At 36.8% G+C, this 27,842-nt stretch overlaps 1 protein-coding gene across 6 annotated transcripts in view; it reads left to right on the top strand.

The window, feature by feature from the left end:
- Positions 1-27,842, top strand: part of ZNF385D (zinc finger protein 385D) — a 422,931-nt gene that overhangs the window by 245,850 nt on the left and 149,239 nt on the right. The window contains exon 1 of one of the 6 annotated variants that reach the window (XM_012571704.5): positions 14,572-14,864. The exons of 4 other annotated variants lie outside the window; for them this stretch is intronic. In XM_012571704.5, the coding sequence (XP_012427158.2) occupies positions 14,843-14,864 (22 nt within the window). In that variant the 5' untranslated portion in view covers positions 14,572-14,842. Of the gene's footprint in view, positions 1-14,571; positions 14,865-17,960; positions 18,082-27,842 lie in introns of those variants that run through there. One more of the 6 variants, XM_072925697.1, reaches the window with a different exon arrangement.

Below are 27,842 nucleotides of genomic sequence, written 5' to 3'. Positions count from 1 at the left end.
GAACACTGTTTACTCCATGGGAATGTCCAATTGAAAAAATTACCCACACCGTGAATGCAGTAAAACTTAATTTCTGTTGCATAGCTGAGATCCACCCTACCAGTGAATCTGACTGGGAGATTTGCTGGGGTGTTGATAGGGAAGATTTATTATCTTTGGAAAAATAGCATAATATTAGCAGAATGCTGTTACTTGCAGCAATACAGTTTAAAGCCAGGCCTTGATAAGGGGTGGTACTAAAAAATACTTGTCATGGCAATGTTTTTGTGTAGGCACACTGGATGTTTACAGGAGAGTTGGCCACAAATTCTGCATGCTGGAAACAGTGCTTTACCCACTGCTAACATCAAATGAAATTTTTGGGTTTTTTTCTTTTGTTCTTTGGGTTTTTTTTCTTTCTTTTCTTATCTTTTCTTGTTTATTTTTCCTTCCTTCTTGTTTTCTTTCTTTCTCTTTCCTCTCTTCTTTCTCTCTTTCCTCTCTTCTTTCTCTCTTTCCTCTCTTCTTTCTCTCTTTCCTCTCTTCTTTCTCTCTTTCCTCTCTTCTTTCTTTTTTCTTTTTTTATAAATAATTTGGTTTCCTAAGCTTTAGGATGTTAAAATCTATCTGCCTTTGTTGGATGTACATACTTTTTAATTAGATGATGAAATTCTATTCAATACTTGCTTTCAATCTAGAATTGGACTTTCATGCATTTCAAGAGGTTCATTTGAGTGTAGGTGGAAGGGAATCTTGACTGGCTGTAAAATGTTTTCAGATCTGTAGATATGTTCTGTGAAGTAAATATGAGAGGGAAAAATATACTTTGATAGTGTCTGAAAATGCAGTTAACACTGCCACAGGTGTAAGTGTGAGAGAGAAGGGAGAATGATTGGGGATGGAAGATTGAGAATAGTGAGAAATCAGGAGTTGAGTTTAAAAGAGAACTCCTGAAAATACTTTCAAACTCATTACAAAATAAATGAAATAAAAAACCCACAATAAGAAAACATTTACTGAATTAATCAAATTGTGAAGTAAATGAGTCAAAACATAGAAAGAAAAAACTTCCATATGCAGATAGCAGGCAACATAGCCATATTTGTATTCCGAAAAAATTTTAACTAAGGTAGTACTGCTATGTTACAGGATGTGGACTAAAATACTGTGTCCAGAGGTAAAAAGAAAAAAAAAAAAAAGAAAAAAGTATAAGATTGCATTTCCTGATCTTATAATTGCTATAAAACAAAATATTTATGGTCTCAAAACCATGGTAATTTATTTTTTCCTTAAAAGCTGTGTAAAAATACGACTTAGCATTGTCAAGGGTTTGTAGGAAATAAATAGAATGCATTATATTGAAAATGGATTCCTGAGAAAGATCAATAAATGCTATATGCAGAAGAATAAAGATATCAAAATGTAAATATTTTAAACAAAATAGAATTTAACAATTTCCAAGATAAGCTATTTCCTCAAAGTACACTGAAGACAATTTCTAGTTTACATAATGTAATTAAATTTAAGCCTGAAGAATTCAAATTCCTCCCAAAGAAAATACACTATTGACAAGGTGATTTAATGTGGTGATAAGGATGAAAATGTAGCATGTCTGAAGGCCACAGGAGTTTTATAAAATTGCATTTGAAAGCTGACAAGAAGTTTGGTTTTTATGCTTTTTTTTTTTTTGTTTAACTACTCAATAGTGTCATAGTGAACAGACCTTTATCTTTATTAGCAGCACAACCCTGTTCCTGACACAATTTGGGTCAAGTTCACCCCAATGTAACTTTGATAGTCTTATAAAATCTATCCGAGGAGAAAATGACCCATTTTTGTCTTGTGAACATAGTATAAGGAAAATCTGAGTCAATGTTTTCTTACAAATAATAAACTATTTTGTGTATATTCTTTCAGCATTAAGAGGATTAGTACAGGTTTTATATACACTTCCTCACAGTTGGTTTTTTTCACGTGATGGGAGATGATGTGTGCCGAATGCTACTGTAGAGCCAAGAACTCCAGGGATTCAGCCTTTTTTCTTTCACTAACTAATCCCTCTTATTATTTTAAACCCAGATTTCATCTGCAAAACAGGGGTATAGTATTTCCTATCTTATAAAATCATCTAGTAGAAACTGCAACAGGTCTTGCAAAAATATTAATATTGTATCATAAATGCTAATGCCCTTTCATCCTTTTATGAGTGCCTGAAGTCTGGTAAATTAGGACTTCATCAGTCAGGTTACAGAAAGATTAATTCTGTGAAGTATATTTTGACACTGGGGAAGCATTTCAAAAGGTGACAATATTTTACTGGTGATGAGTGAGGGTCATTTACCTTGCTCAATTAAAAGGGTCTCTAGCTAGGATTAAAAAGGGAGAGAGCTATTTTTATAGTGATGCTTCCCACTGGAGGAGCTTTATAGTCAAACTGTCCCTCTTTAAAGGATTTATTTGTTCTATAAGAACACAATGGTGTGACCCCAGAATGGCAGTGAAATGCTATTTATGGTATTTAGCCCGTCATCAAAACTGACTAATTATCCCTCTCGTAATGTACATGCTCTGATGACTCATGTAACATGCTTTTATTATCTCATAATTTGGCTTTTCTGATACATTCAAGAATATGTACATATGTATAGTAGGAGTACTAAACTTCTGCCTTTCTTAAAGTTGTGTAAATTACATACTTTGAAATTTCTAGGTAAAAACTATTGCAACTCCTGTGATGTCCCCCTTCCAAGTAATAGGTGTTTCTTGTTCAGTCAGTCTTGCATCTGTCATTTTAGAAAATCTCCTGGCATGCTTGAATACACATTAGCCAAGGAATGAAGATCAAAGGCTAATCCATTTGTAGCCTCTCAGATCTGACCTTCCCTTAGAAAATATTCAATGAAAAGTTTAAAGTTACTCTTTACAAAAGGGCAAAAGACTACAGCAGAAAAATATGAAATATGAAGTATGAGCAACCACAGGAAGAAACCAGCAGTTCATCTGTTTCTGAACTTGAAAATCAGATTAGTTAATCACGTAACATGTAAAGAAAAGCCTGTTTCTTTGAGTTTGCTATTTGACTGTTGCTATACATTTTTTGTAACTTTTGTCTAAAGAAACGTTGAAAATATTAATGAAAAAATACTTTGAAGCCTTGAAACTGTGCTTTTTTTTGTGACTATTACTTCAAACTTATCTGAAGCTCTAATTTTCTGGATTTTATATTAAAATATATCTAACTACAATGAAAAGTTATAATAATTCTTTTAAAAATATCAATATATTGTGATTCCCTTTACTGAGGCACCTAAGAATAACTCACACTCCCATTTTATTGCTTATAACAAAAATTTCAATTAGCAGGAATTTGTCCATCAATCTTTTGATGCATTTTCTCAGTTAGACATTGTATTTTAACAGTGAGATTGCATTTTTTAATCTCTGGGGAAAAAACCAAACAAATGGTAACCTAATAAATAGCTTACATGTACATCGGGGACAGTTTTAACTGTCTTGATTCAGACCAAGGCATTTTCCTTTGGTCTTTGGTGACACATTGATATAAGACACCTAACCTGAAGATTGTCTTTTATTATGACTGTTTTAAATTATAATTCATTATTATGAATGTTTTAAATTATGACTCTTGTGGAGTCATAATTTAAAACATTCATAGCATCAGGCAGGAGTTGATAAAATCACAATCTTATTAAAGTACTCAGTAGGTGTCTAGGACACAGTAGTCCCAGTGCCTGAAGTGACTGGGTGATGATGAGAGGTAAAGCACATACTGTGGAACTGAGAATAGTAATCCTTGTATAAGGGGAACACAACTCATGTAGCCTGTAGAATTCCTGTCTGGCTCTATCTGGAGTTAATCTTCCCTTCTCCAGGTGGTTTCACTGGACCTTTATCCAGGGGAAGACCATCTCAGAGGACCCTGATTAAAACTGTGGTTCACTTTTGTTCCTACCCTATGCATTGTTTAGGATATTCAATTAAAATAGGTTCCTAACCTGGCCAGAACACTTATGAGACCCAGAAGACAGAGCAATAACTACTCATGATATTTTTTCATGCTGAGCAGCAATGAGCATGAACCCACTACGACTTTACTAAGAGTAATTCCTAATGCTTGCAAATAATAAGTTGTTGTTGTTTTTATAAATAATATTATTATTTATAATAATAATAAAAAATAAAATATCCAGCATTATAATAAAATATAATGCTGAAATATTCAGCATTATAATTTAACTTTCTCCTTCTAATCAAATGTTTCTGGCATACTGAATAGGAAGGTAAAAGTAACACAATAGCTTGCAAATTTTATCACTCCTAATTCTACCCTTTGATTGGCTTCATATCCAATGATGAAAAATAAATCACCTTGTTGAGGAGGAATGAGTAAGAAAAAAATGAGGAAACTGGAATCCTAGTGTGGCTTTGGACCTGTGTAGCAAGTTAATTATACACTTGAGAAAGCATCTAGCATTGTCGTGTTACACTGTATGCATTTGTGTGTGCACAAGGCTGGGTATAAATACGTGTGTATATTAGCATGCGTATATGCTTTATGCAGCACTGAGCTCTACCTCGTGCTCAGTACTTCCTGAATTTGTTCTTAAAGTCATTGGTTTTTAAGGATGAAAATTAAGGTGGAGCATGGCCGAGTGGATTTTAATGTATAGACAGTTACTCTTGGTAAAAATAATTACTTAATTAAATGCTCTGGTGGACAGTGATTAAGGAAGGAAGTGGTAGATAAGTGATGAGAAGTGTATCAGTACAGAAGTATCAGAAACTTAGAGAACATGATAAAATAACTTTAGTGGGATTAAATAGGCACTGCAGACTTCTGCATTACATGGTTTTACTGAGGCTTTCTGTTTCTTACACTATTTTCAAAGAAAGCTTTTCTGTCAGTGATGCAGTTTTCCATTGCACAAAACTAAACTGCCAAATCAGTGCAACCCTCAGATGAACTAGAAGTCACTTTTACATTGCAGTCAACTCTGTCTGAGCAGTCAGAGCATAAATGTTCACAAAATGACAATCACCTTCTTATATATGGAGAAAAGAGGATCTTCAGGAGAAGTGAGCTTAGAAGTCCAGTACACCACCCTGCATCTTCTGTTCTGCTATCTGCACACCCTTCCTCAGGCTGGGCAGAGATACAGACGTCTGCAGCCAGCTCTTCCTCCATTAACACTTCCAGGCTATTGTAGTATTGCCATAACACACTCCTCCTGCACAAGATGGATCCATAGACAGTCACTACACTTGGAACAGTTGTCTCATATCTAGAGACTCAAGAGATGTGGCTGGGGCTTTCAAACCTAGCTGAAATTCTTTCAGCTGTAATGCTTTCTAGAGATATGAAGCTATGAGATACATCTTCATCTGTTGTATTCTGTTCTCTATAGTGCTTAGAGAAAAAAAATTCTTTGATGGCTTAGACCAGAATTCTGTGTCTCTACATACATGTTTAGACACCTAGAGTAACTAGGCTTATTGTGTTACTGAACAGCAAATTAAAAAATCACTAAATTATCTAAAAATAGCCACAACACTCTATTTAGGCTGTTGAATTTCAAAATTATTAATTTTGTAGTTATATTGGTATAAGTAAATTGTGAAGCATTTGCATTGAGACAGACCCTGAAAAGAGTATATCAAAGAGGGTATATGGCTTTGGGATACAGTGTTTTCTTCAGCTGGGGCAAACAGAATTACTTATAGGCTGCTGTTATGCCAGGGTGTTTTCAAATCTGATCATTTAATTCAGAGGTATGGCAGATCAGAAGGAATCTGTACAGAAAAGAGATGTAACAAGAAAGGAACCGATATAGACAGGAGTTTTTTGCTGTACATGACATTCCAAATTAGAGTGGCAGAAGTCTCTGTCAATAAGATCAAAAGGTGGGAACAGAAATGAAAACACTCCTTTTTACTGTTGTTTGTTATAAACCAGGTAGGATTGTATTTGAACATTATTGGCAGAATGTCAAGAAGCAGTTACACCCTTCCATTTCCCCCAGGAAAAGAGTAGTGGAGCATTTGAAATGAGAATAAACAGTTTCTGGATGATTTTTAACATTCTTTTCCTGTTCACTATTAACACTAAATGCCTATATCATCTAACAGCAACTTTATGACATGCTCCCATTTTTTTCTTAAAAGTAAGCATGAATACTTTAATTTCAAATATTTAAAGTTAAAATATAGGGATTTTAGTAGAACATGGTTATTGTAGGATGAAAGCTTGGTCATTCAAGAGTTGTACTTTTTTCTGTGCCTGACATTTTTGAGACAGACATTTTTATCTTTGATTTTTTTGCACAGATTGATATACGGAAACAATCTGGGAAAATTTCCTGGGAAACCCAGGAAATTTTCCCACTCACTGAGAAAGCTAATTTATAGTTAATTCCTTAGGAGATAATTCAATTCTTCTTGAATAAATTATATGCTTGTTTCACTTGCAGGTGCTTCTCATGTTCTGTTCTTAAGTGTTGCCTAGTGTTGGTGAGCGCAGTTGGTGATTGCTTTGGTGATCCCAGATGGAGCTGAATTTCAGTGGGTATGGGTGATCTGCAGGGATCGTTTAAGGGATTTGGAAGGCTTGGCTGGGATTTAGCTGGCAGAGTGTGTGTGTCTGTCTGTGGGTATCCAGGAGTGAGCTGGATGTGTAAGCTCCCCTTTGGATTGGTGAAACTCCAGTCAATATAGTTAATGGAGCTTGGAGAGCTGCTTGGCCACCTGAAGCTGTTGTCTATTTCCAGATGTAATAAATAAGTAACTCTTCTGACTTCGTTGACTGCATCAGTGTGATTTGCTTTGATGGTAGTGGGAAATTTAACATCAAGATTGCAGGTACACACACAAATAGACATATAAAACCTGAAGTGTCAGTTTCTGAGTCAAATCCCACCTACAGTGAGATATTGCTGATATTTTCACTTCTTGCCAATTTGTTTCTTGCACTCTGCTGTGGAACTTGCATGTGTGGAGTTACAAACTGCTTACACCTGGACAGGCCTATCAAATTCAATGCTGCTGTGAATAAATCTAATACAGATTTTTAAAAACGATCTCATAAAAAGTTGAATACTGTGCTATAACTTGCATCCTTTTATAACCTCAAATTAGTGTCTTGCCTGCTGCCATTGTGTCTTCTCCCCTTTCTGACTTGCATTTCCTTTGATAGCTGTAGCTGGAACAGCTTTCCCTTGAATATGAAAGAGCAATTCAAATGCAGCAGTTGTGTTTTCTATAAGATTATTTTACCTGTTTTTATGCCACTGGAGATGAAATTTCTTCCTGTAAGATTACAATTTATCATGGACGAGTTGCCTCAGGAGGTGTCTGTAGCATTGGCTGCTTTAGTTGAGCTGCTGAGGTCATTAAAGCAGGACATGCCTTAAGGTCCTGCCTCTTCTTAGTTGCAAATGTGGTGCTGGCACCTTGCAATTGCTTTGGGTGCTGCTGCAAAGTATCTCAGTTCCCCAAAGCAGGAGAGAAGTTGTGATGTTGTGCAGCTGGCAGTGCTTGAGTCCCTTCCTGGCTGTAGGTCTATGCTCCAGCCTCCCTCCCTCTGATGGTTCCAGTATAAAAAGCAAACTGCTTTGGACCCATTCACACTAGGACTGCACATGCTGGCATTTTCCTCTTGCAGTTAAGTACTTAAACCACAGCTCAATGCCTTCATAATCACTGGGAAGCCTAAAATCATACTGCATTGCTACATTTTCCCCCCTTTTCTTCTTTGAACAGCTATACAGAGTATCAAAAAATGAAGGAATGGGGTTTTTTGGGCTTGTGCATCTTGAAATACTTCAATTTAGTTACTTAAGGGTATGGAAAATGATTTTTTCTTAATATTCTATAGGAGCAAACAGAATACAAATAAAATCTGTTGCAGATTTTGTGTTTCAAGATATTTTATTTCTTAAAGGAAAATTAAAAGAAGAAGTGTTTGGGAAGAAAAGAGCTAAAAATGCCTTGGGAGGAAAATTGATGCTGCCTCAGATTACTAGAGTTCACTAGATGACTAAAAAAGTTGTTTCATGTTCAGAAAATGGCAAATTTCAACTAAAATCTTTCCTGGTTCAGCCACTAAATTAGCAGAGCATCTAGAATTTAAAACACAACTTGGAACCAAATTATAAAAGAAGAATCAAATGCTAATCAATATAAATTAGACATAAGAAGTATAGAAAATTTACTGGGGAAGCCAGAAGCAGGAAATGAAAATTCTGTGGTTGGCAAGGCAAAGGACAATAAAAAGGTTTTAATGTCTTAATAGCAAAAGTCCTAATCATATAAGCCACTAGATGGAGATAGTAAGATTGTTACGAGTGATTTGAAAGCACCATAAGTGGTAAAAAATATTTTTATCCTGTATGTAGAAAAATGCTTGATGCAGTCTCCATGTGATGAGCATGCTAAAGCACTTTCCAAAAGGCCTGGAGGAAAGAAAGGAGGATGTAAAGCAGCAGCTGCTTGGACTAAGGACCATTTAAATTCAATAGTCCTGGACAATTTGCACACAAGAGTCCTAAATGATCTGTTGAGGAAATCTGCAGTTCTTTGATGCACCTTGTTGAAGGAAAAAAAAAAAAAAAAACACTCAACAACTCAAAACCAAACAAGCAACAAAAAACCCCACCCAAAAACCCACCACCTCTCCAAAAAAAAAGCCCCCTAAGTCCAAACAAACATTCCCACCATAAAACATAGGCTGATACATGTGCAATAATTGCTTTTTATAATTTTAAACTAAATTAGGTGATCTCTAATTAATAATATAATACAATTTTATTTTAGCTTAATCAAACATAGTTAAAGCAGGCAGAATGAGTTGATGAGTTTGCTATATATTATCTAGTATTTTACTTGAGGCTTGTAAGCTGATTGATAAAAATGATTATAGAATAGTGCATAGTTTGGCATTTGATGGTGTAATCAGAAATGCAAAATGCATCCATTCATAGATGAACAGATGCATCCTGTAAATCAGAGTGCAAAAATTAAAAAAAAAAAAAAATCTGAGTATGAAATCTGTGCAAAACTTTTTAGTACAACATCTGGATTTTTAAATTTAAGTTTTTAAATTGTGAGAATGCAATGTCTGGATTTGGTGATGAGTCTACAGGGTATGTTGCAAAATTGTAGAGCATGGTGGAAAGATGGACAGAAAAAGTGAAACATTAATTAATCATTCACCTCACAAGAGGTAGTGATGAATTGTCTGCTTGTGATATGCTCAAACCCCACATGTTAGAGAAATTGTTCTGAAAGGAGTACAGAAATAAAAGGGGAAGAGGGAAAAAGGAAAGATTATGCAGGTTGGACATTGTGTTGTCATCAATTCCAGTTTTCATTTCTGAGTTAAAAAAATTACATTTTCTATGTGGGTGTGTTTGAAAATATATTTGACATACATTCAGACAAGCTTCTTGGTCTTGATTGCTTTTATGACAATATTTCTATTTAAAATTATTATCAAAGTACATAGTCAAAGAAGCTTCTGCGCCAGTTGTGTAGTCATTCACATTTATTAACTTACATCTTGTCCCATGCTTAGGAGCAGAAGATGACAGTAGTGGGCATTTAGTGAGACAATTGGCAGCAACAGTGCCCAAAATGTGGGTTTGGTTTTATGTTGGCTACATTCTGCTTTTTTGTTTAATAACTATCCATGCCTATGGGAAGGAAATTCAGAAGAATATGATCTTTCAGTTGCTACAAGTTATCTGTGTTCAAACAACAAAATACCAGAAGTAGTAGCTTTAAGCTTAGAAAAAAGCATATTGTTCTATTTATATTTCTTAAGCTGTGTATGTGGAAAATCACAGTTGCTTAAAAAGAGCAGTGCTGTAAGTACTGTTGCTGAACTGATAAAGTCTGCTTGGCAAAGCTTTGTAAAGGCTCTCAGATTCAAAAGTGAGCCTGTTTACCTCTTGAAAATGATTTTATAGGAGGTTCTGGTTAGCCATTTCCAATAGAAAAAGGAGCAGTTGATCAGATAGCAGCTAAACTAATGAAAAGCATCATGGAAGTGACAGGAAGATTAATTAAGTTCCTCCCGTTGTATTCACGTGTTGTGGTACAGAGTTCCTTCGGGTACTGCTGCAGTTAAATGGTATTCATGGTGACAAATATTGCACATTTCCAGAAGTGACACTTCTGAGTCAAGGGTAAAAAACACATTTGGTAGTTTTAGCCTGTGAAGAATGTTCAAAACCAAAGATGAGCCTCTGTGGTTGTTTAAAATATACAAATGTAACTTGCTCCTTCCCTTCTTATCCTTTAGTGTAACCTCAGGAGATTGGTAATGAATCACAAAATCTGCATTACTGTGTAGTGTGTCTTAAACTGCTCCAGATGGCTTCAAAATAAAAACAAACCAAACTTCTAGCTGATGTACTTAGTATACTTGATTTGAGGCACAAAAATATGTGCACTTGGAAACATTTTCAATTACTTTTGGAGGCTTACAAAGCTGTGGCTTGTTTGCTGTTCTTTCTTTCTGCACTGTGGTCACTAATAGGAATGAAATAACTTCAATACACAAATTTCCAAATTATGTGGAAGTTCTAGACGCGCTTTACTTGCAAGAATCTTTTAGTTCTGGGATGCATTTGATGAATTAATAGGCCAAGTGTGATTTGGATTGTTTCTCCCCTTTAATTTTCAGAAATGAATGTTTCCACAATATTTTTTTGTTCTTAATAGCTATCCATGTACAGTAGACAAAATTTATTTTAGGAAAATCTGGAAACTTCTGAGATGTATCAGGTCACTTAGTCTATTACACAGGATGCATAGACTTAAAATGTTGTGTGACTGGTGTATTTGTTGACTATTATTACGTTTCTGCTAGCAAAGGGTTCCTCAGTCTGCTTCTGCATTTGCAAGAGATATCTGTGTCAACCTCACTAACTGACATTCATCAAAGCCAGTTGGTAAAAATTTGGGTATAAATCTAATATGAGTTGCCTCCTGGGAGAGTTCAAGACTGGAAGAGGGTTTTCCAGGAATCCTAGGGAGTTAACTGGGTGCATTAATATTAAATATTAATTAGTCTCTGCAACAGACTTGCCTGTGAGTGGCTTTGATACTTACCATGATGGCATTGTGTAAATGAGTGAATAGATAAAAATTTGTAGAAAGCACAGAACAGAGGAGCTACTTAATGAAGTTTGCCCTCTGTCTCTACATCAAGTCAGGTGTGGGGAATAACCTGTAGCTTTCGCAGGTCTGGAGAAATGTAGGGTATGTGCTGTACTTCTGGGCCATGTGTGCTATGTGCTTTTTGTTTATTCCAAGGAGGTGATGTCTTGTGAGTTGCTCTGCATTTTGAAAATCTGCCTTTTGTGGCAAAGCTTTTACCAAGGTGAGAAAGGGCAGAAGAACTCAAGGTGGAGATGCTATTATGAAAATAGAAACAGGTTGTTGAAAAAGAAGATTTCAGGGAGTAGAAAATGCTTCTTTTATTAGAAATAAGAATGAGGACTAGCTGGTTTAGGAGAACTTGTCTTTATGCTACTTTTGAATCACAAGAGTTTGGGAGTTTTGTTTTTATAAGTGAACCATGCATGAAAATATGATAATTTTGCAGTTGACCGGTATCTGTAGCGAAGTTAAATGCTGGTTAACCTGTGCCAGCCTGTTGATGGTTGGAGAGTTTGCACCATGGGCTGACATCATGGGCTAATTTGCTCATTCATTCTGCATGATCCTGCATGCACAGGCTGGGTATACTCAAATCTCCAGGCACACATAAGTGTTTGCTGCTCCTGACTGTACTTCCCTACAGCTGTTCTCAGCAGAATCCTCAATGCTTGCATTAAAACTCCAGCCATTTGGGATTGCAATTACTAAACTAAATCTTGCTTTCACTGACAGTGACAATATCCCACTCAGGGAATAAAATTTATTATTTCTTGCTTGAAACCCTACTTTTTTTGTAGCATATTAGTGTTGTATGTTTGTCAGTGAAAGCAGAGTTTGTCACAGAGTATGTGAATTTTGGCTGTGAAAGCTTTCCAGTGATTTTTCCCTCCTACCTTGCATTTCTGTAGTTGAAATGAAAAGAAATTGAAAACTTGTTTCAGTTTCTTTGGTTACTTTAATTGCATACTTACTCTCGGAACACAAAGACACAATAAGGAGGAGGAAGGTTGTCCTTCTTGTTTTACACCCTACGGGGCAAAACAAAACTGGAAATAACATTCAGAACCAAGTAGTGGAGAAAATGCCAGTCAGAACATGTGGCACTTTGGTGTTTATATTTTCTGGGGATATGACCTGCCATCAGATAACACTGAACTGGCACAGGCATTGTAGCACAACAGCATTTCAAGAAGGGGTGTTTAAAGGTATCATGGTCCTTGCCTGAGCACTAATAGCACAGGTACACAAACATGAGCCTTCTGTACCCATGGCATGGATCAGGAGGTGTATTGGATTGGTGGAAGGTTGAGACCAGAGGTAGCCTACACCTTGCAGTTTGACTCCTGACAGAATAACCCAAATAGTTTTTTTTCCGTGATAGGGTAAATGCAGCTTAACAGGCAATGCTGTGCCTGGGTGCAGACTGTCTTAAAGGACGTCACGCAGTGCCTCTGCAAAAGCACTTCATAGCTGGAAAAGGAGCTGAAGGATTTCACAGAGAATTGATTCTCTGAGCTTTTACCCTCTGTGAAGGGAGAGGAGGGAATGCTTGTGCTGTGGAAGGCTCCTGATAGTAGCTTATACCTACTGCTCAGAGAACATCAGAGTGTTTCAGGTGAGATATTTTAAACCAGCCTTTGAGGATGGTATTTTCCCTTTTAGCGAGGTGTACTTCCCTGCATTTTAGAAGAGAATGAGCATTGTAATGATGAAATAAAGGAATGTGCTGTGAATACCCTCTGTTACTTGCTGTGCACACTGTGTAGTTGAAACATAGGCCATGATTTCTAGATTTTTTTTTTCTACAGGGATTTTTAGATGGCATTTCTTTCCTGTGATTTTAGATCTGCTTAACTTACATTGTTGGTCAGTTTGACCCACACAAGAAGATTTGATCTTCCTCCCTTGTGCACTGTGGCCTCAGAGAGCACTCCTACACTGTGTGCTTTTGAGTCATTAAGCAAAGCTTATTTTGGAGTTTATGTGTACCATGGATCTCTTGTTTCAGGGCTTGCCTCTTGTTAGGGGCAGTTGAAATAAGAAATGGCACTGAGAAAGGCTAGGTATCAGAAATAAATAGCTGTGGGATTGCCAGTGAGGGACAGGACTGAAACTGGTGCCCCAGTTCCCCATCAGTGTCTCATCTCAGTAACATTCATACAGGTGGCATGAAACCTCGTGAGGGCAATGCTGAGAGGACTCCAGCTGAGAGATGCGTAGCAGCACTGTACACCAGGGCTCTTACCTCTGCTGCTGCAACTGGAGCATTCCTTGGCTGCTGGGCTGCTGTGATAATTTTGCCCAAAGTGATTGGTTCTCATGAAATAGTACTTATTGTGTGGTGGTTTTACAAATAAGAAGTGGAGCTTTAAATGAATTATACCTGTCATCCTCTTTCCTGTAGAATGAAAGCCTTCATCCCATTAGATCCTATTATAATGAAATAAATGCTTCAGCATACTGTCCATTACTTTTTACCTTTATTTAGTATAAGTGTATTATCACTGATACATGCCAGACTTACAGCAGGAAACCAATGTCCTCTATTGATTCAGAGAAAAGACATGTGTGCATAAATACAGACCGCATTTTCTTCACCACACTGCCACACTGGTGTGTTGTCAGCTCCATCCCGAGGCACTACCATGTACATAGTGGACAGTATTCTGGTGTTTCTTTGGTCTCTCTTCCTCTGAAGATGCTACTGGTTCGTATAGCATCAGGGATTGTGTGGGGACCTATTTACAACAAACTTAGACCACTCCATTTGCCACAGAACAATAAATTACCTACCAGATGTTAATGACTTATCAACCTGGGCCAGAAAGCAACTCGAGACCTGGAGGGTGAAAGGTTATAAACTCCATTACAGATCCTCATTGTCATATGTCTTCCGTCCTCATGCATTGTTATTCAGGTGAAGAAATTGTAGTTCAGCTGTATTGAAATTAAACTACCTGTATGTCAGTTGCTTTTTAAAAATAGAAACAGACTTGTTTTTGTCTAATGTCTGCATTGAAATTGTTTATTGAAGTGGAACTATTGATTAAAAAAAAAAAAAAAAAAAAAGTCTTGGGGCATATGATCTTGTAAAGTGCCAGGCATCTTTATCTTCTATTGAAGTTGGGGTATTGAGGCACTCAAGGCTTCTCCTGGAGCCTGCCCTTCAAAGAAGAATACACTAACAATATACGCTTTGTCTTTCCCATCTATTATGTAATTGAGCACGTTATGTCACTAAGCATGTTTACTGCCAAGAAAAAAAAAAAAGCCTGTACAATTTTAGAAGGGCTTTTTTTTTTTTTTTTTTTGTCCAAATCAGAGTTAGGTTAACCAGGATATAAGAGCATGTCGTTGTGAACCCGTTAAAGAAAAGATCTGTTTGTAGTACTCTTAGTCCTGATGTCACAGGCACAGCAAGGACATCAGAAGGAGGAGTCAGATTACAGTAAGAATGGGCAGTGCAGCATGCAGCCGGAGTAAACGCTAAATCAGACAGGGATTGTATCAGGGATAAGACTGCCTGCAAAGCGCTCATCCTGAGGAGGCACACTGCTCTCTCACGCTTCTCGTGCTGGGAAATTTCCACATAATGTAGAATGAAAAAGCTCTGTTTTACATGTCAGCCCTGTGCAGGAGCTAATGCTGAATACACAGCCGTGGGATCCTGACTGCATGATTAATGAGAAACATAATGTATTTTGGTAAGTGTTAACCGTGATGTAATTCTGCTTGTGCTCACATTATCAATAGGAGTGATTATTACAGATTTCGGATTCAAGAACATTTCGTGCTGGCACGCACCTAAAACTGACAACTGGGGAATCCTGCCGGCTGTGCAGTTTGAAAGGATTCCATTGTCTGGGAAATTTTGTGTTTGAGTGGGCTACTGCGTAGTTCTAGCGGCTTGAAAAACAAGCTAGATAAGATGAACTCGTACTAGGTTTGTTTTAAATGAGCATGTGTTTCAGCTGCTGAGAGGGGATGAGAAATGCTTGTGAGGCATGGGAAGTTTTAGACGAACTTAATGTAATGGACGAGCTGCTACTGCACTGTCAGCGCTGGGGAGGCACAGCGAACCTCAGTATTTCATTCAGCTTTTAGTTTGAAGAATTCCAAGGTATAAAGGGGAAACAATGTTTTATTTGCAGTGCTGCGATTGTCGCGTTCTCTGCATTGTGCACATCACCGGTGTAGAATTGGCTCTAAACATGCCACAAAATGCATGTTATTTTAAGCCTTTAGGGGTCTTGGAGCTGTTAATATTTGTGCAGAGTTTAGTTTTGTTGCTTGATGGAAATCTTCCTTCAGCTTACAGCTGAGCTGGCTGCATACCCTAAAAACATGCTGGAGTGTAGAGCTATGTCTGAGCAATGTAGTGCTGCAGTACTGAGCTGGGATGTACGATTGCAATATAATGCTGCAAGTTAGCTGTTAAAGAGAAAAGAAAAATAAAGAATTTGGTGGGTGTGATGAAATAATGCTATTCTTGGCTGCTTGAAATCTCATCTAGTCTCACTGTTAATTTATAGCAGCAGAGTGCTTAGAATGAACAGAGAACAGGGAGTTGAAGGATTTCTGGGACATTCAGCAGCTTTCTCAGTTTCATTAAATATTGAATCAGGAGTTCACTTCAAGCTTTAAAGGAGAACTTTTGTAGTATTCGCAGCTGTGTCAAAAAAGTACTATGCCTTGTGCCATGCTAAACACTATCTTCTTATTTTCATAAAATTAAAGACTGTGTATGTGTGTGCAATTTGTCTTTAACAGTGAAATACATCAATTATGAAAGCCGATAGATCTAGATGCAAACTGTCATAGCAGAAAAAAATATACACATTGATTGATTTGTCAGAACTGTTCAGTGTCCCTTTCAAGGTAAATTTTCAATATTTTAGCTTTCCTACATTTTCAAAAGACTGAGGAACAATAGAGAAGCAGTATGGTTTTAGGTTTGAGTAATTTGGATTAAGTCTCTTCACCATTAAAAAAGCCAGGTTAATTTGCTATTCATTTTTCTCCAGTATTTTTCTACCTTTAACAGCATTGCAAATGCAAGATATTTTTTTGTTTGGTTTATTTTTTTAACAATCAGTTTTTCTTGTGTGGGATTAGAAGTTGCAGCTTTCTGAAGTTATAGAGTTAGGTTATTAGGTATATGTTAGCTGAACAGTATTTAATTTTTTAATTTTTGTCCTGTCTGTGATTTTCAGAAACATGTAATGGTGATCAAACTTTTTTTTGGTGTTACTTTGAAAAAATAAAAATAGCTGTATCATATGCTTATTTGTTTTCTGGTGCAACACAAGTTTTTAAATGGAAAAAAAGTGTTGTGCTTTGTAGGAAATTTCACTACTGAGAGCAGAGCTGAAAGTTTCTGCTAGGCAGGTTCTCTATCTGCTGTGTTCAGTTTGAAGTTTCCTTCAATATTAAGTTTTAAATGAATGTTCTTGTTCCTGTCTTTTGCATAAGAAAGCATGAGCTGGGGAATGATGTTTACCTGTGGTTATTCTGGGTATTTTCTTGCACTGTCAGTGAGAAGCCAGAACATCTGTAATCTCACCTGTCCCTGTTGCTGCACAAAACAGTATTGCACTGAGCCAGATGAAATCTTGACTGTGTACATCGCGCACCTACTTTGATTTCTAATTGCTACAGCCACCACATAGACAATATAAGAATTTTATTTTTTCTAAGGAAGAAAAAAGATACTTTCCTTTAAATATTAATAAAGAATTCTTTAGGTTTTTGGGGGGAGTTTGGATTTTTTTTTAATCCATGTATGCAACTGTTGGGCCACATAAGTATAGGAAGGCAAGAAAAAGAAAGCATTTTTCTGTATGTTTCTATGCATCTTGTTTGCTTTTCTGGGCCTTCTTGTCGAATTGCTGCTGATGTAAGGTGACATAGTGGGAATACGTGTGTGCAGCATTAAGGTTGAAATAAATATTGAAAATTACCATGGAAAGTAAGACCTAACCCTCTAAAAGTATTATTGTTATAGAGCAAGTGTAAATGGGTGAAAGGAGTTTTTTAACTATCAGAGAGAGAAGCTAAATTCAGGGATTCGTCATCATGTTTCTCTCCCTCTTTAAAGCTGTAACCTCCAAGAAGATATTCTACCTTTATCTGACATCCTACGTTTATTTTACATCCTATGTTTATTTTACTATTTGAGCTGATCCTTCAAATAATTAAGCTCATTGTAACCGTTCTAAATTCATGAGCCGTTCTTTTACAGTGCAACTGAATTGTGATGTAGTTGTTTCAAGAACTGCTAATTTTCACTCACCATGCTGTGCTTTTGAGTTTGTTGTTTGGTCACCGTGGATACATTTGTTACTTATTGTATTGATTTTGCATTCATCATTTCAAGTTGAATAGGAATATGGGATTGTAATAATAATAGTAATAAAAATCCTACAAAATGATGTAGTATGTTTATGGAGTAAGCCAAAAGCCAATGAAAATAATACATTTCTGTTAAGTGTTATCATACGGAGACGTTTTGTGCTTAAGAACATACATACGTACCTCAGAGCAACTTTTGCCTGTATTTATCGCCAAGTTAATAATTTAGCATAAGATAAAAGTCAGCTGTGACGCTTCTCAGCCGTTCTGAGAGGAGGAATGGTGGGTGGCTCTCAGTGCCACAGCGCTGATGTTGCACGCTGACGAGGGAGAGCCTCCCCTGGTCCTGCTCAGCATGAGGCTCTGCTGTGGCTAATGGCCAGAGCTGCTCCTCTACCTTAAAAGGCCCCACTGGCCACTGTCACCTTGGCTTGGCCACCTCGGCTTGGCTTGGCCACCTCACCATGGCTGCACCTTCCTGGGCCTGGCAGCGTGGGACCTGGCTTGTCCTGGAGCGCAGTGGCCCCGTGGCCACCCTTGGGGCTGGGGTGGCCAGTGTGGTTAGAGCAGGTGGGAAGGGCTCGTGGCCAGGGGAAGGAGCAGAGCGGCTGCCAGGGAGCCGGAGGGAACGCCGCAGTGATATTGCGGTTCTGGGACAGCGAGCACGGGTCCGGAGGGCTCGGGGAACCTGGCTGGAACTGAGAGCAAAGCAAATCCTTCAGCCCCAGCAGCAAAAAAAATCACTGCCCCCATACTTTGGCCTTACTGGAGAAGCACAACTCAAAGAAACTCTAAAGAATATAAAAGGGAGAGGGAAAAAGGAGAATATTGTACCTTTCTTTTTTCTTTTTTTTCCCCCCTTCCCTCCCTGCCTCCTCTGAACCTATTACTGTTTTAAGTAACTTCTGTTCTCAATGTTTCACATTATAAATGAAATTAATATATTGGCATGTAAATTAGTATATATAACATTAAGGAAAACAAACAAATAATTTTACCTGAAAATACATTTCTGTTTGTATGGTGGCTGTTTTAATCTTTAGGGTTTTTTTTTCAGTCAGTGTTGCAGAACGTAGTAGTTCATCTCCATACAGGCTACTATTCTGAATATCATTTTTTATTTCTGGAACACTTTCTTTAAGAGATTCATGCTGGATGAGTCATGGAATAAAAAGAATACTTCCCCCCCACGCCCTGAATCTCATCACCTCTTTAAAGAAAACACACATTGTACAAGCCAACTGACCAACTGCTGAAACAGGGCGCTTTTTTTGTTTTGTTTTTTTTTTTTTTTTTTTTTTTTTTGTTTCAATGAAAATATTTGGTTGTTACTGGTTTGTTTTTAGGAGGTTATATTTCCTTTGAGGTTAGACACTGTGGAGGCCTTTAGTACCATTTCTGTTTTCATTTAAGTCAGGATGAATCGGTGTTGATAAGGCTGTTCTTTTAAAACGTCTTGAGAAGCACAGATACTGGATTACTAACTGTGTTTTATCACTAGCCATCTGCAATAAGAAAGTGTAGTTAATATATAATGGATGCTGTGTGTGACAGAAGAATTCAACTGAGCAAGCCAATGTATAGGTTCTTGAAAACTGCAGGAGCCTGATGTTTATATTTGGAACATTACAGCCTCCTGGGCAGTGAAGTTCATATTTTGAAGCACTGAATAATCATTAATGCATGTATACATAACAACAATTAAGAAAAAATCCTGTTTGAACTTACAGAAACTGCTTTGTGCTGGATTGCACCCTTTTGGTTTCTGTTACAGAAACTGTTCATTTGAAATGCCTCAAAATATATCCAGTATGTTGCCTTAAATAAAAGGTCCTTTTGCCATTTCACAGACAAAAAAAAAAGTCATTCCAAATGTGACTTTTCTTGTGGGTGACAGAATTACTCCAAACCCAAAATTGGAATCAATGGCTTCCTGCTTCATTAGAGAAGATTAGATCACAGTTGCTTCAGCTGAAGGTTCTTTAACAAAGTGTGTGTGCGCTCACGTGCTCATGTGAATGTGTGTCTGTGCATATTTTAACTGGGATGATTGTAGAATCTAATTCTGCATTCCTTCCCAAGAAATTTCTTTCTTCTGTTAAAAAATGAAATTAAGAAGAAACCAGATCTTTAAAATTTTTATTCTGATAGCATGCGGCTGTTTTCTTTTTTTTTTTTTTTTATAAGGCAACACATAAATTTTTACTAAGTATTTTCAAATAATGAGAGCCTTTGACTGTATTTATATTAGAGTCATATGGCTAATATTTCTCTGTGCCTGTGTGCAAATATCCTTCCATATTACTTTGATTTTGTTTCATAAGCTAGTGGCAATTCTAGAAATTCTTGCAATTACAAAAATGTTAATCGGGTTACAGGAAACCCTTTAAAGATTTTGCCTCTCATTGAACTAAAGAAGGTGGTGGTATTTGAAAAAGGAGAAATATATTTGGTCTGGGAAAAGGAAATATTTCAATTTTCCATTAGATCGTGAAAAGTTCTTGAAATACAATAGAGGTCATAAGGGCTTCCATTTTTAAAAAGGAGATATTACATGTAATATACTGCAAAGATTAGTTTTGCAGCTGAAATTGCATAGATGATTGGCAACGTTCATTGAAAATGCAGCAAAAGAGAGAAATACCAAAGCTTGAAGTGGCCAAGATTGCACTTGAATTAAATTGCTGGGGATGAAAGTGGAAAGAAGCTTTCCTCTATTGTAGGGTAAGTCATTATATGGCAAAACCAAATTCTGTAGGTCAGCCTGAATACTCAGTTATTTTAGCAACACTTCTTTGAGAAATCTACTTAGAAGTAAAAAATCTAATACACAAAGCTGCATTACTGACTTATATGCTCATATGCTTAGAACTTCTTGCTCATTTTGTTGACCACTTCCTGCAGCTCATCAGTCTCATGTTCACAATCACATTCCTCTTAGCCAATTTTTTTTCTGTGTACATATTCACCATAAAGTGTTTCTGCAATCTTAAGCATGGTATGACAAAGTAGTTGGCAAGGGTCTGGATCAAATGTAAAATATGAGAACGCGACCGTAATTTCAGATTGGAATTGTAAGGGAGGCTCTTATGAAAGTTCAGTTAATATACACAGTTACTTCTTGTTAACGTCTGTGATAATACAGTTCTGTCTCTTTTGATGCTCAAAATAATATCCATTTAAAATTTCTTCAGGTTTGAAGAAATGGAAAGACATCTTGAGTCCTTATCTGGAGTTCAATCAAAAGTACTTTTTCTCCCTCTGCGTTTTTTTTGGTGGTTTTTTTTGGTTTTTTTTTTTTTTTTTGCTCCTTTTTTCCTTATTTCCCTCCCCCCAATCTGTTTTCAAAAGGTGGGGTTAGATCCATCTATTTATATTTTTTGATACCTCTGCTAGCTGGCTGAACCAGTTTTTTGGAAATCATGAGAAATTCTATCATCACTATGAGATTAGATCCTGGATCTTTTACAAGCCAACTCACTTACTCTGTATTGTAGTCCCTGCAGGTTTCAGAATTTAAAACCATAATGTAACACTTGCTTTTCAAGTAAACTTGAAAAGCTCCTGGGGTTTGATAATGTATAGTATCTTAATCTCTGAAGCAGTTAAAGGGGACACAAAAATGAGCTTGATTGTGTCTTCTAACTCTGGGCATGGCTGTTTGAAATTTTAGCATATGCTTAGGGTCTTAAAGGGCTTTGGCTCATACTGGTAATTTTTATACTGTGTGCTGTTTATGTGTTCTCTTTATTACAATGCAAACCAGCAGTCTCTTCCCCAATTCTCTCCATCAGAAAACAAGATAGAACCTAGAAAGCAGGTTTATGTTAGAAAACCCCCTCTGAATATTAAAACTTCTTTCTTGAGAACAAAAGAAAAAAGCTAGGCTTAAATTTATCTTTGAGTATTATTTCATAGTGATTCTCTCATTTATTTACTTTTATGCTGTAATTGAAAAAGTAGATGAACAATTCATTCAAATGAAAGCCATGAAAATTTTTTCAGCTTCTTTTGTTCTTGTTGACCTTGTTTGCTCAGTTTGTTTACTATGGAGTGTAGTAAGTTATGAAGATAGAGGGAGATAATGGTTGTGTTTTCCAATATTGTTACCCATCATTGCACTAAGGATCAATACTGAATGAAAAGAAAAAAGAAAAAAACAACACAGAAAAACAAGTCAAAAAACACAGAACCTTGATCAGATCTGCAACTGTGAATGCAAAAGGAAGTAGCAGGTGGAGAGGAAGGCAGTCTTGGCACTGCAAGGAATATCAGTGCTCTTTTTGCTAAGCCAAGTCATTTTTCAGTAGTGACCTGAGGGTCTACTGTCTCTATACTGCAATGTTTAGCAAATAAGGTTTTGTTTGCTGGTATTTACCTGTGATAGCAAATCCACTCGCCTCCTGTCAAAACCAGCAATGTAACAGGTGCATTCAGTTTGCCAGATATGTGACTATTATGTAGCAAACACACTGTTTCTCTCTTTTTCTATTATTGCTGGTGAATTGTGCTGCTGTAAGCAGCAAATTTTTCAACTGTGGAAGTTGCATGGCTTGTCTGCTTTTAGGTAGCATAGAAGAAAACAATAACTTTGCAGACATATGTAAGACTTTACATAATCTCCTATTTAACTTTTCAATTCCTGTGTTTGTAAAGGACAAGTTCTAACAAGCCAAACAGGCCATAAAAAGTTGTGCATGCATATATAAGGATATATTTAAATCCTTTTGCTTTTTGTCTCCTACTGACTGAGGGCATGGTAGCCTCATGAACATGGGTACTAAAAGCCACTGAACTGTATTATTTCTAGTATCCTTACAAGATTTCAGCACTCAAGACATGATGTAATCATTTACAAACATTTGTCTCGCCAATCCTGACCACAGTCTGTCTGCCTTGTAAAACTGGTTGTTTGGTCCTCCTTTCCACATGCAGTGTTAGGGTAGTTGCAACAGCCTCCTAAGAACATATTTAGATTCTTAGGCTTAAATCTGAGTAGCCCTGAGTACTTGGAAATTGCATTGGTGTACATGGTATGATTTTTCTCTCCCTATTATTTCTTCATTAAAAAAGGTTTTGGAATAACCACCTTTTTTTTTTTTTTTTTTTTTCAATTGGTTTGAGGTAAAAATTTTCACTACTTTTATAAATTCCTAATGTTTTCCCCTTTTTCTTTTTTTCTTTTTCTCCCGATCCTTTGCAGTATTTTTGTAGAACATAAAATATATATTCTTATATTGGTATAGCTCACAAACTGACTCGATGCTAATTAGCACTCCATCCATATTAGCATTTAGCTTTACACACTCTAACCATGCATGCAATAGGTTACCTGCATGAAAACATGTAGGTTTTCAAGTCTGAAAGAATCAGTGGCCCTAAAGAGGGACATTACTACATAAATACCCCCACAGATATGCTCCTTCACATGAATGAACAGTACCAAATGTAATAAACAAACACAGGCTGAAAACACATTAAAAAACAACCAAAGCAACGCTACAAATCTCTCTAGCAGTGTAGATACAATCAAAATGTGATTGTGGAAAGACTTAGAGTGTGTGAAATGTATGTAGGCTCTGCTGGCGGAGAAAGGCAGTCAGCAGGTAAAGAGGGGTGGCCTGCTGATGCTGCAGCAAAATGGCACTGGCAGCACCACCCTTCACAAACACTTCAAGATGACCAAACAAAACTGCTCTGTTTGCCATTAGCTTGAAGCAGAATTGGTATCACATGCTATCATCAACATATAGGGAAGAAAAAAATATTTAAATAGTCTGAAATTAACGTTCTGATGACCATGAATGATGATGCTACATGTCACTGTGACATCCAGAAAACCCTACCGATATTAGGAAGAAAATGCAGATCTGTAGAACATTAATTTAGTTTTACTTCTTTTTATCCACTGCCCTATTTTAAAAAAAGAAAGGTAAATATATCCAGAAGATTCAGTGAAGTGATAAAAACCAGAACTGTCTCAGGTAGGCAGTCTTTGATGATCCTTAGCATTGAAAAGCATTAACAATTAATACTCTTAAAATATCCCTCCATTTTTTCTAACAACGTTTATGTGATTTGTATAAGTTTTTTGTGCATTTCTAGTAGGAACATTTCTTCACAGGAACATTCACAAAGATAAAATTTGCATGATCCTTTATTGTAATTTATTATAGGGGTTTTTTTTAATGTTAAAAGCTATGCCAGCACATTTTCAGCAATACAAAGCTCAATTTAGATTCATCTGCAAACAGAAATATTGCCATCTGACCTCAGTATATAGTCAAATGAATTATGAATATTTTATGTCAAATATCTGTTTGAGAGACTCCAGCTGAGCTAATATCTTTCAAATCACAAAGATAAGAAGAAATAATGGTAATTATAAATTGTTAGCCCTTTCTAGAAGCTCACAGCAATAGATGGTTAATGTTGTCAGAGAATGTTTAACATAATAAATAAGTAAATCTTTTAAGAAATCTTTGTGAGGTTCCTGTGATGGGCACATTTCCAGTTTTGCAAGTTTTTCTGCCTCTGTAGCTGTATTGTGTTCTAGTTAATAATGTAGGGACCTGAGTAGTAGTAAATTAGTTAAGGTAATATTGATGGTTTTCTGAAAGAAGTTGGGCAGTTTTTGAAAACAGTTGGTATAATGTAAGTATGGCAACTGCTAGCAGGTATCAAAAAAAGCTCTTTTACAAGTTCAAGGGTCTTTCAGGAAAAATTGAGCTTTCCTCACTCATACTGTTTTTACTGAGTCAGATCTGTTCATGGAGAAGGAGAATGTTTCAGAAAGTAATTATTATTTGTAATGAACTGTGGAAATTTTTGGACTGTGCTAACAGATTTGCTTGAACTCAATTTCATTTACTGGACCTAATATCCTGGGAAACTTCCATGGCCCCCAGAAAAGCAACAGTTTCAGGTGTGCTAGAATATTAAACTAGAGCTATTCTAATTAAGGTAACTGCCAAATAATTTGTGACAGTTGTGTTTACTGTCTCCAGTAATTTCAAATGCTATTTAAAATCTTAAAACTGATCATCAGCAGTGTAGTTAAACTCTGGCAGCCAGTTGGGCAGTGGGTCTGGGGCAGAGGCAGCATGATCTGGTGATAGTGAAGAATGTAGCTCTTTGGGTTGCAGATCCTCTTTAAATAGCTGTTCCCTCTACCTTTGCCAGAAGGGACAATGAATGTGATGGAAATAAGAGCTTGGGTGGCTGGATAATTTCAATTGCATTGGCCTCCTGTGGGGAGCCCCACCTATGGGAAGATCCATCTGCGGGAGAGAATGCAGTGCTGCAGGTCTCACCATGCTACAGGAGGTCTCAATACCTGTGGGGCAAGACACCATCATTCTCTTGTCCACCTCAGCTTTGATGGTTTCCATAGAAAGGCTCAGAAATCAACAGGCAATGAAAGTTACCCTCTTTTTTCTTCTTTTTTTTTTTTTTAAATTTTTTTTTTTTCTTTTCAGGAAGAGTTTTAAAACCACTTTTCTATAAAAACTCTTTTCTATAAGCTTACCATGCAGCTTTCTACTGCAAACAGGTATAGTCATTATTTTCCTTATTAATTTCTGTTACCAAGTCATCTATGCCAATAAGGATAACATGACATTCTTGAGTCAACTGGGCTGTTTAGTTCTGTACACTCCTAGGCCTAAAACAATTCCCTCTTAGGCTTACATTTGCAAGGAGTTCAGCTATGTGTGTGGGATAGTGGCTTGCAAGCTTTCCTGGTTATGTACAAGTTTGCAGAGTAACTCTTACTTCACAATAGTCCTATTTTTTTATTTTAGCTTTATTCACTTTCCTGGGGACCACCACCCCAATGCCTTGTTAAACTCCTTTTTTGCCTCATTAAGGCACATTATTGTCAGTATCATTAAAAAAGATCAAGATAATTCATTGAATAGTTTAGTAGTTTTTGGTGATTTTCCTTCAGTTAACAGACTGCATTAGTTAATCAGAACATCAGCAATAAGAAGTCCGGGGTTTCTTATCTTCCCCACCTCCCTCACCCCCACTCCCTCACTAGCAGAGGAGGCTTAACATTTTTCTTAGAGCATCGTCTCATACAGCTCTGTTGAAGTTTCTGACCACAAATCACATCAAGCTATCATTTCTGTGGGTTTGTAGCTCAGCCAGAAAAAGCTGCATGTGGGAGAAGTTCATTTCTAGTCTGCAGGATTTTGACATTTGCAGTTGTGTGTCTGGAGTTACTGAATGGATATGTATTAAAATTGTATATGGGTAATAGTTTCTAGTGACAAGGAAACTGTAATTTGTAATTAGAAAGTTGGTTTGACCTTTGAATGTGGAAAGGCCAAATAACATTTTACTACTATAATATATAGCAAATTTGAAATTTATAGTGAATTTTAGGGGTAAAGAGATAAAATCTTGTACTAAATCATGTCCAATAAGAGGCCATTGCCCATGCTGTTAGAGCAAGAGCATGAACTTAAGCAAATATTCTCAAAAATAGATTTCCAATTAAAAAAAAAAAAAAAAGAGAGAGCTTCTAGTCCCCTTGAGTGTGTATAGGCATTTACTGCTTTATGTGGGTTTTTCAGTGTGTGATAGCGCTAAGAAATAGCTCATGCCAACTTTTCATAGCTTCCAGTGAGCAGAAAGAATCCTGAAATCATGTGAAGACATAAACCTAACACAAGGGGCTTTCTAGTTGTATCTTTTTTTTTTTTTTTTTTTTATTTGGGCTAAAACCAACTTGCTTACATCTGCAGAGGAAGTTGTAGGGAAACAGTGAATGGTCTTATAAATGCAAGAAATTGATGTTTTGTGAGAACCAAATTCTCAGCAATTGGTCTATTTACTTCAGGCTGTCAGACACTGAATAAAACTGACTTTTTTTCAGTCTTATTTTGCTGTTCTTGGAGTTCCACCAGTCTTGGTAGTCTGACTTTACCAATTTAGTAGCATGACCAGGACTGGTCTTGGTGATGCTTTACAAAAATATGTTGAAAAGTGCCTGGTGTGGCAACCTATAGGTGAACTCTGCATTGTTTGATTTTGTATCCCTACATCAATCCCAAGGCTACAGGGCAACCTCAAGGACTTCATAAGAGTTCTGTTAATACAGTTGGTGCTTGACCTTGGATGCAGGGATTTATTTTACTTTCACAAATTTTGGAACTATAAATACTCATGTAGCTGAACACCTGGGTCATTTGATGCTTTCTGTGAACTTAAATGGTCAGTTAAATGAGAAATAAAATGTAAATTTTTTTGCCATGTGGTAGCAACAGAACTACATAGCAACATGAAGCAGCTGTCTGTGCTCTAGGTTTTGTCAATGTACTTTAAGTATAATTTAGCTGTCTGAAGAGTGTAATAAAGAAATCCTATCACTCCCCATTTAAATTTTATCTATATTTAGACAAAATTACCACGTATACTACCTAAGTCCAAGTGAAACAGAATAGGCAGAAATGCAGGTTTGGGGAGTCTTTTCTTAGATGATAAATCATGTCTTTTTTCAAGCAGAAAGAAAGGTAGCAGATTTGTGGAGTTACAGATACCCTGTGTTCAACTTCCGAGGAGCAGAAGCCGTAAGGTCCCAGCCTAACGCAGATATGTGGACAGCAGAACTGTACCAGCATCAGCAGTTTAAGCCTGAAGAAGTTTGTACAGATCTTGAATTTTGTCATGGTTTGGCCAACACTGCTGGAATTTTCTCAGTGTTTCAGATTAACACGCCCAAAACATTCTGCTGTGAATCAGGTGATTTATGTTTAGTCGCAACTCCAGATCTGTAAAATTGGCTTGAGCTTAAGCTCTGGAATGCAACCCTTATACAAGCAAGCTGTGTTTGGTTTCAGGTTTCTTAGAGGCTTGCATGCAAAATTGCCTCATTACTTGAATTGATACCTCTAATTAAGCAGATTCAGTGTGCTGCAATAATTGTCCTTTAGTGTTTCAGCTCAGACTAATACCCAGGGTAACTCTCCTTAAGCCACTGGAATCATATAGAGACACACTGTCTTCTCAGCACACTTTTTTTAGTAAGGTTATGGGAGTTTTTTAGTGCATTTCAAGATACAGGAAGTGTGTTCTTGTCACAGGATGTGTTTTCTATCACTGTATATCACTTATCACTGATTTTTTTTTTTTTAATAACGTCAGAAATAAGGGATAGATGTCTTCTTGCATCTTTGGCAATATACTTAAAGTATCTTCATTTTCATCTGCTGTTTAGAGTGTCATCATGTATTTCTCTTCTATATCTTGGTACTTTATGGGTTTGTTTTGTTTTTAAAGAAAACAGTGCCAAATTCTGGATTATATAAGCCAATTCCCTTGTATAT

Source organism: Taeniopygia guttata, chromosome 2 (assembly GCF_048771995.1).
Source record: "Taeniopygia guttata chromosome 2, bTaeGut7.mat, whole genome shotgun sequence".
NCBI classification, from domain to species: Eukaryota; Metazoa; Chordata; class Aves; order Passeriformes; family Estrildidae; genus Taeniopygia; species Taeniopygia guttata.
Note: the sequence above shows the minus strand (reverse complement) of the source record. Positions and strands in the feature narration are given on the sequence as shown.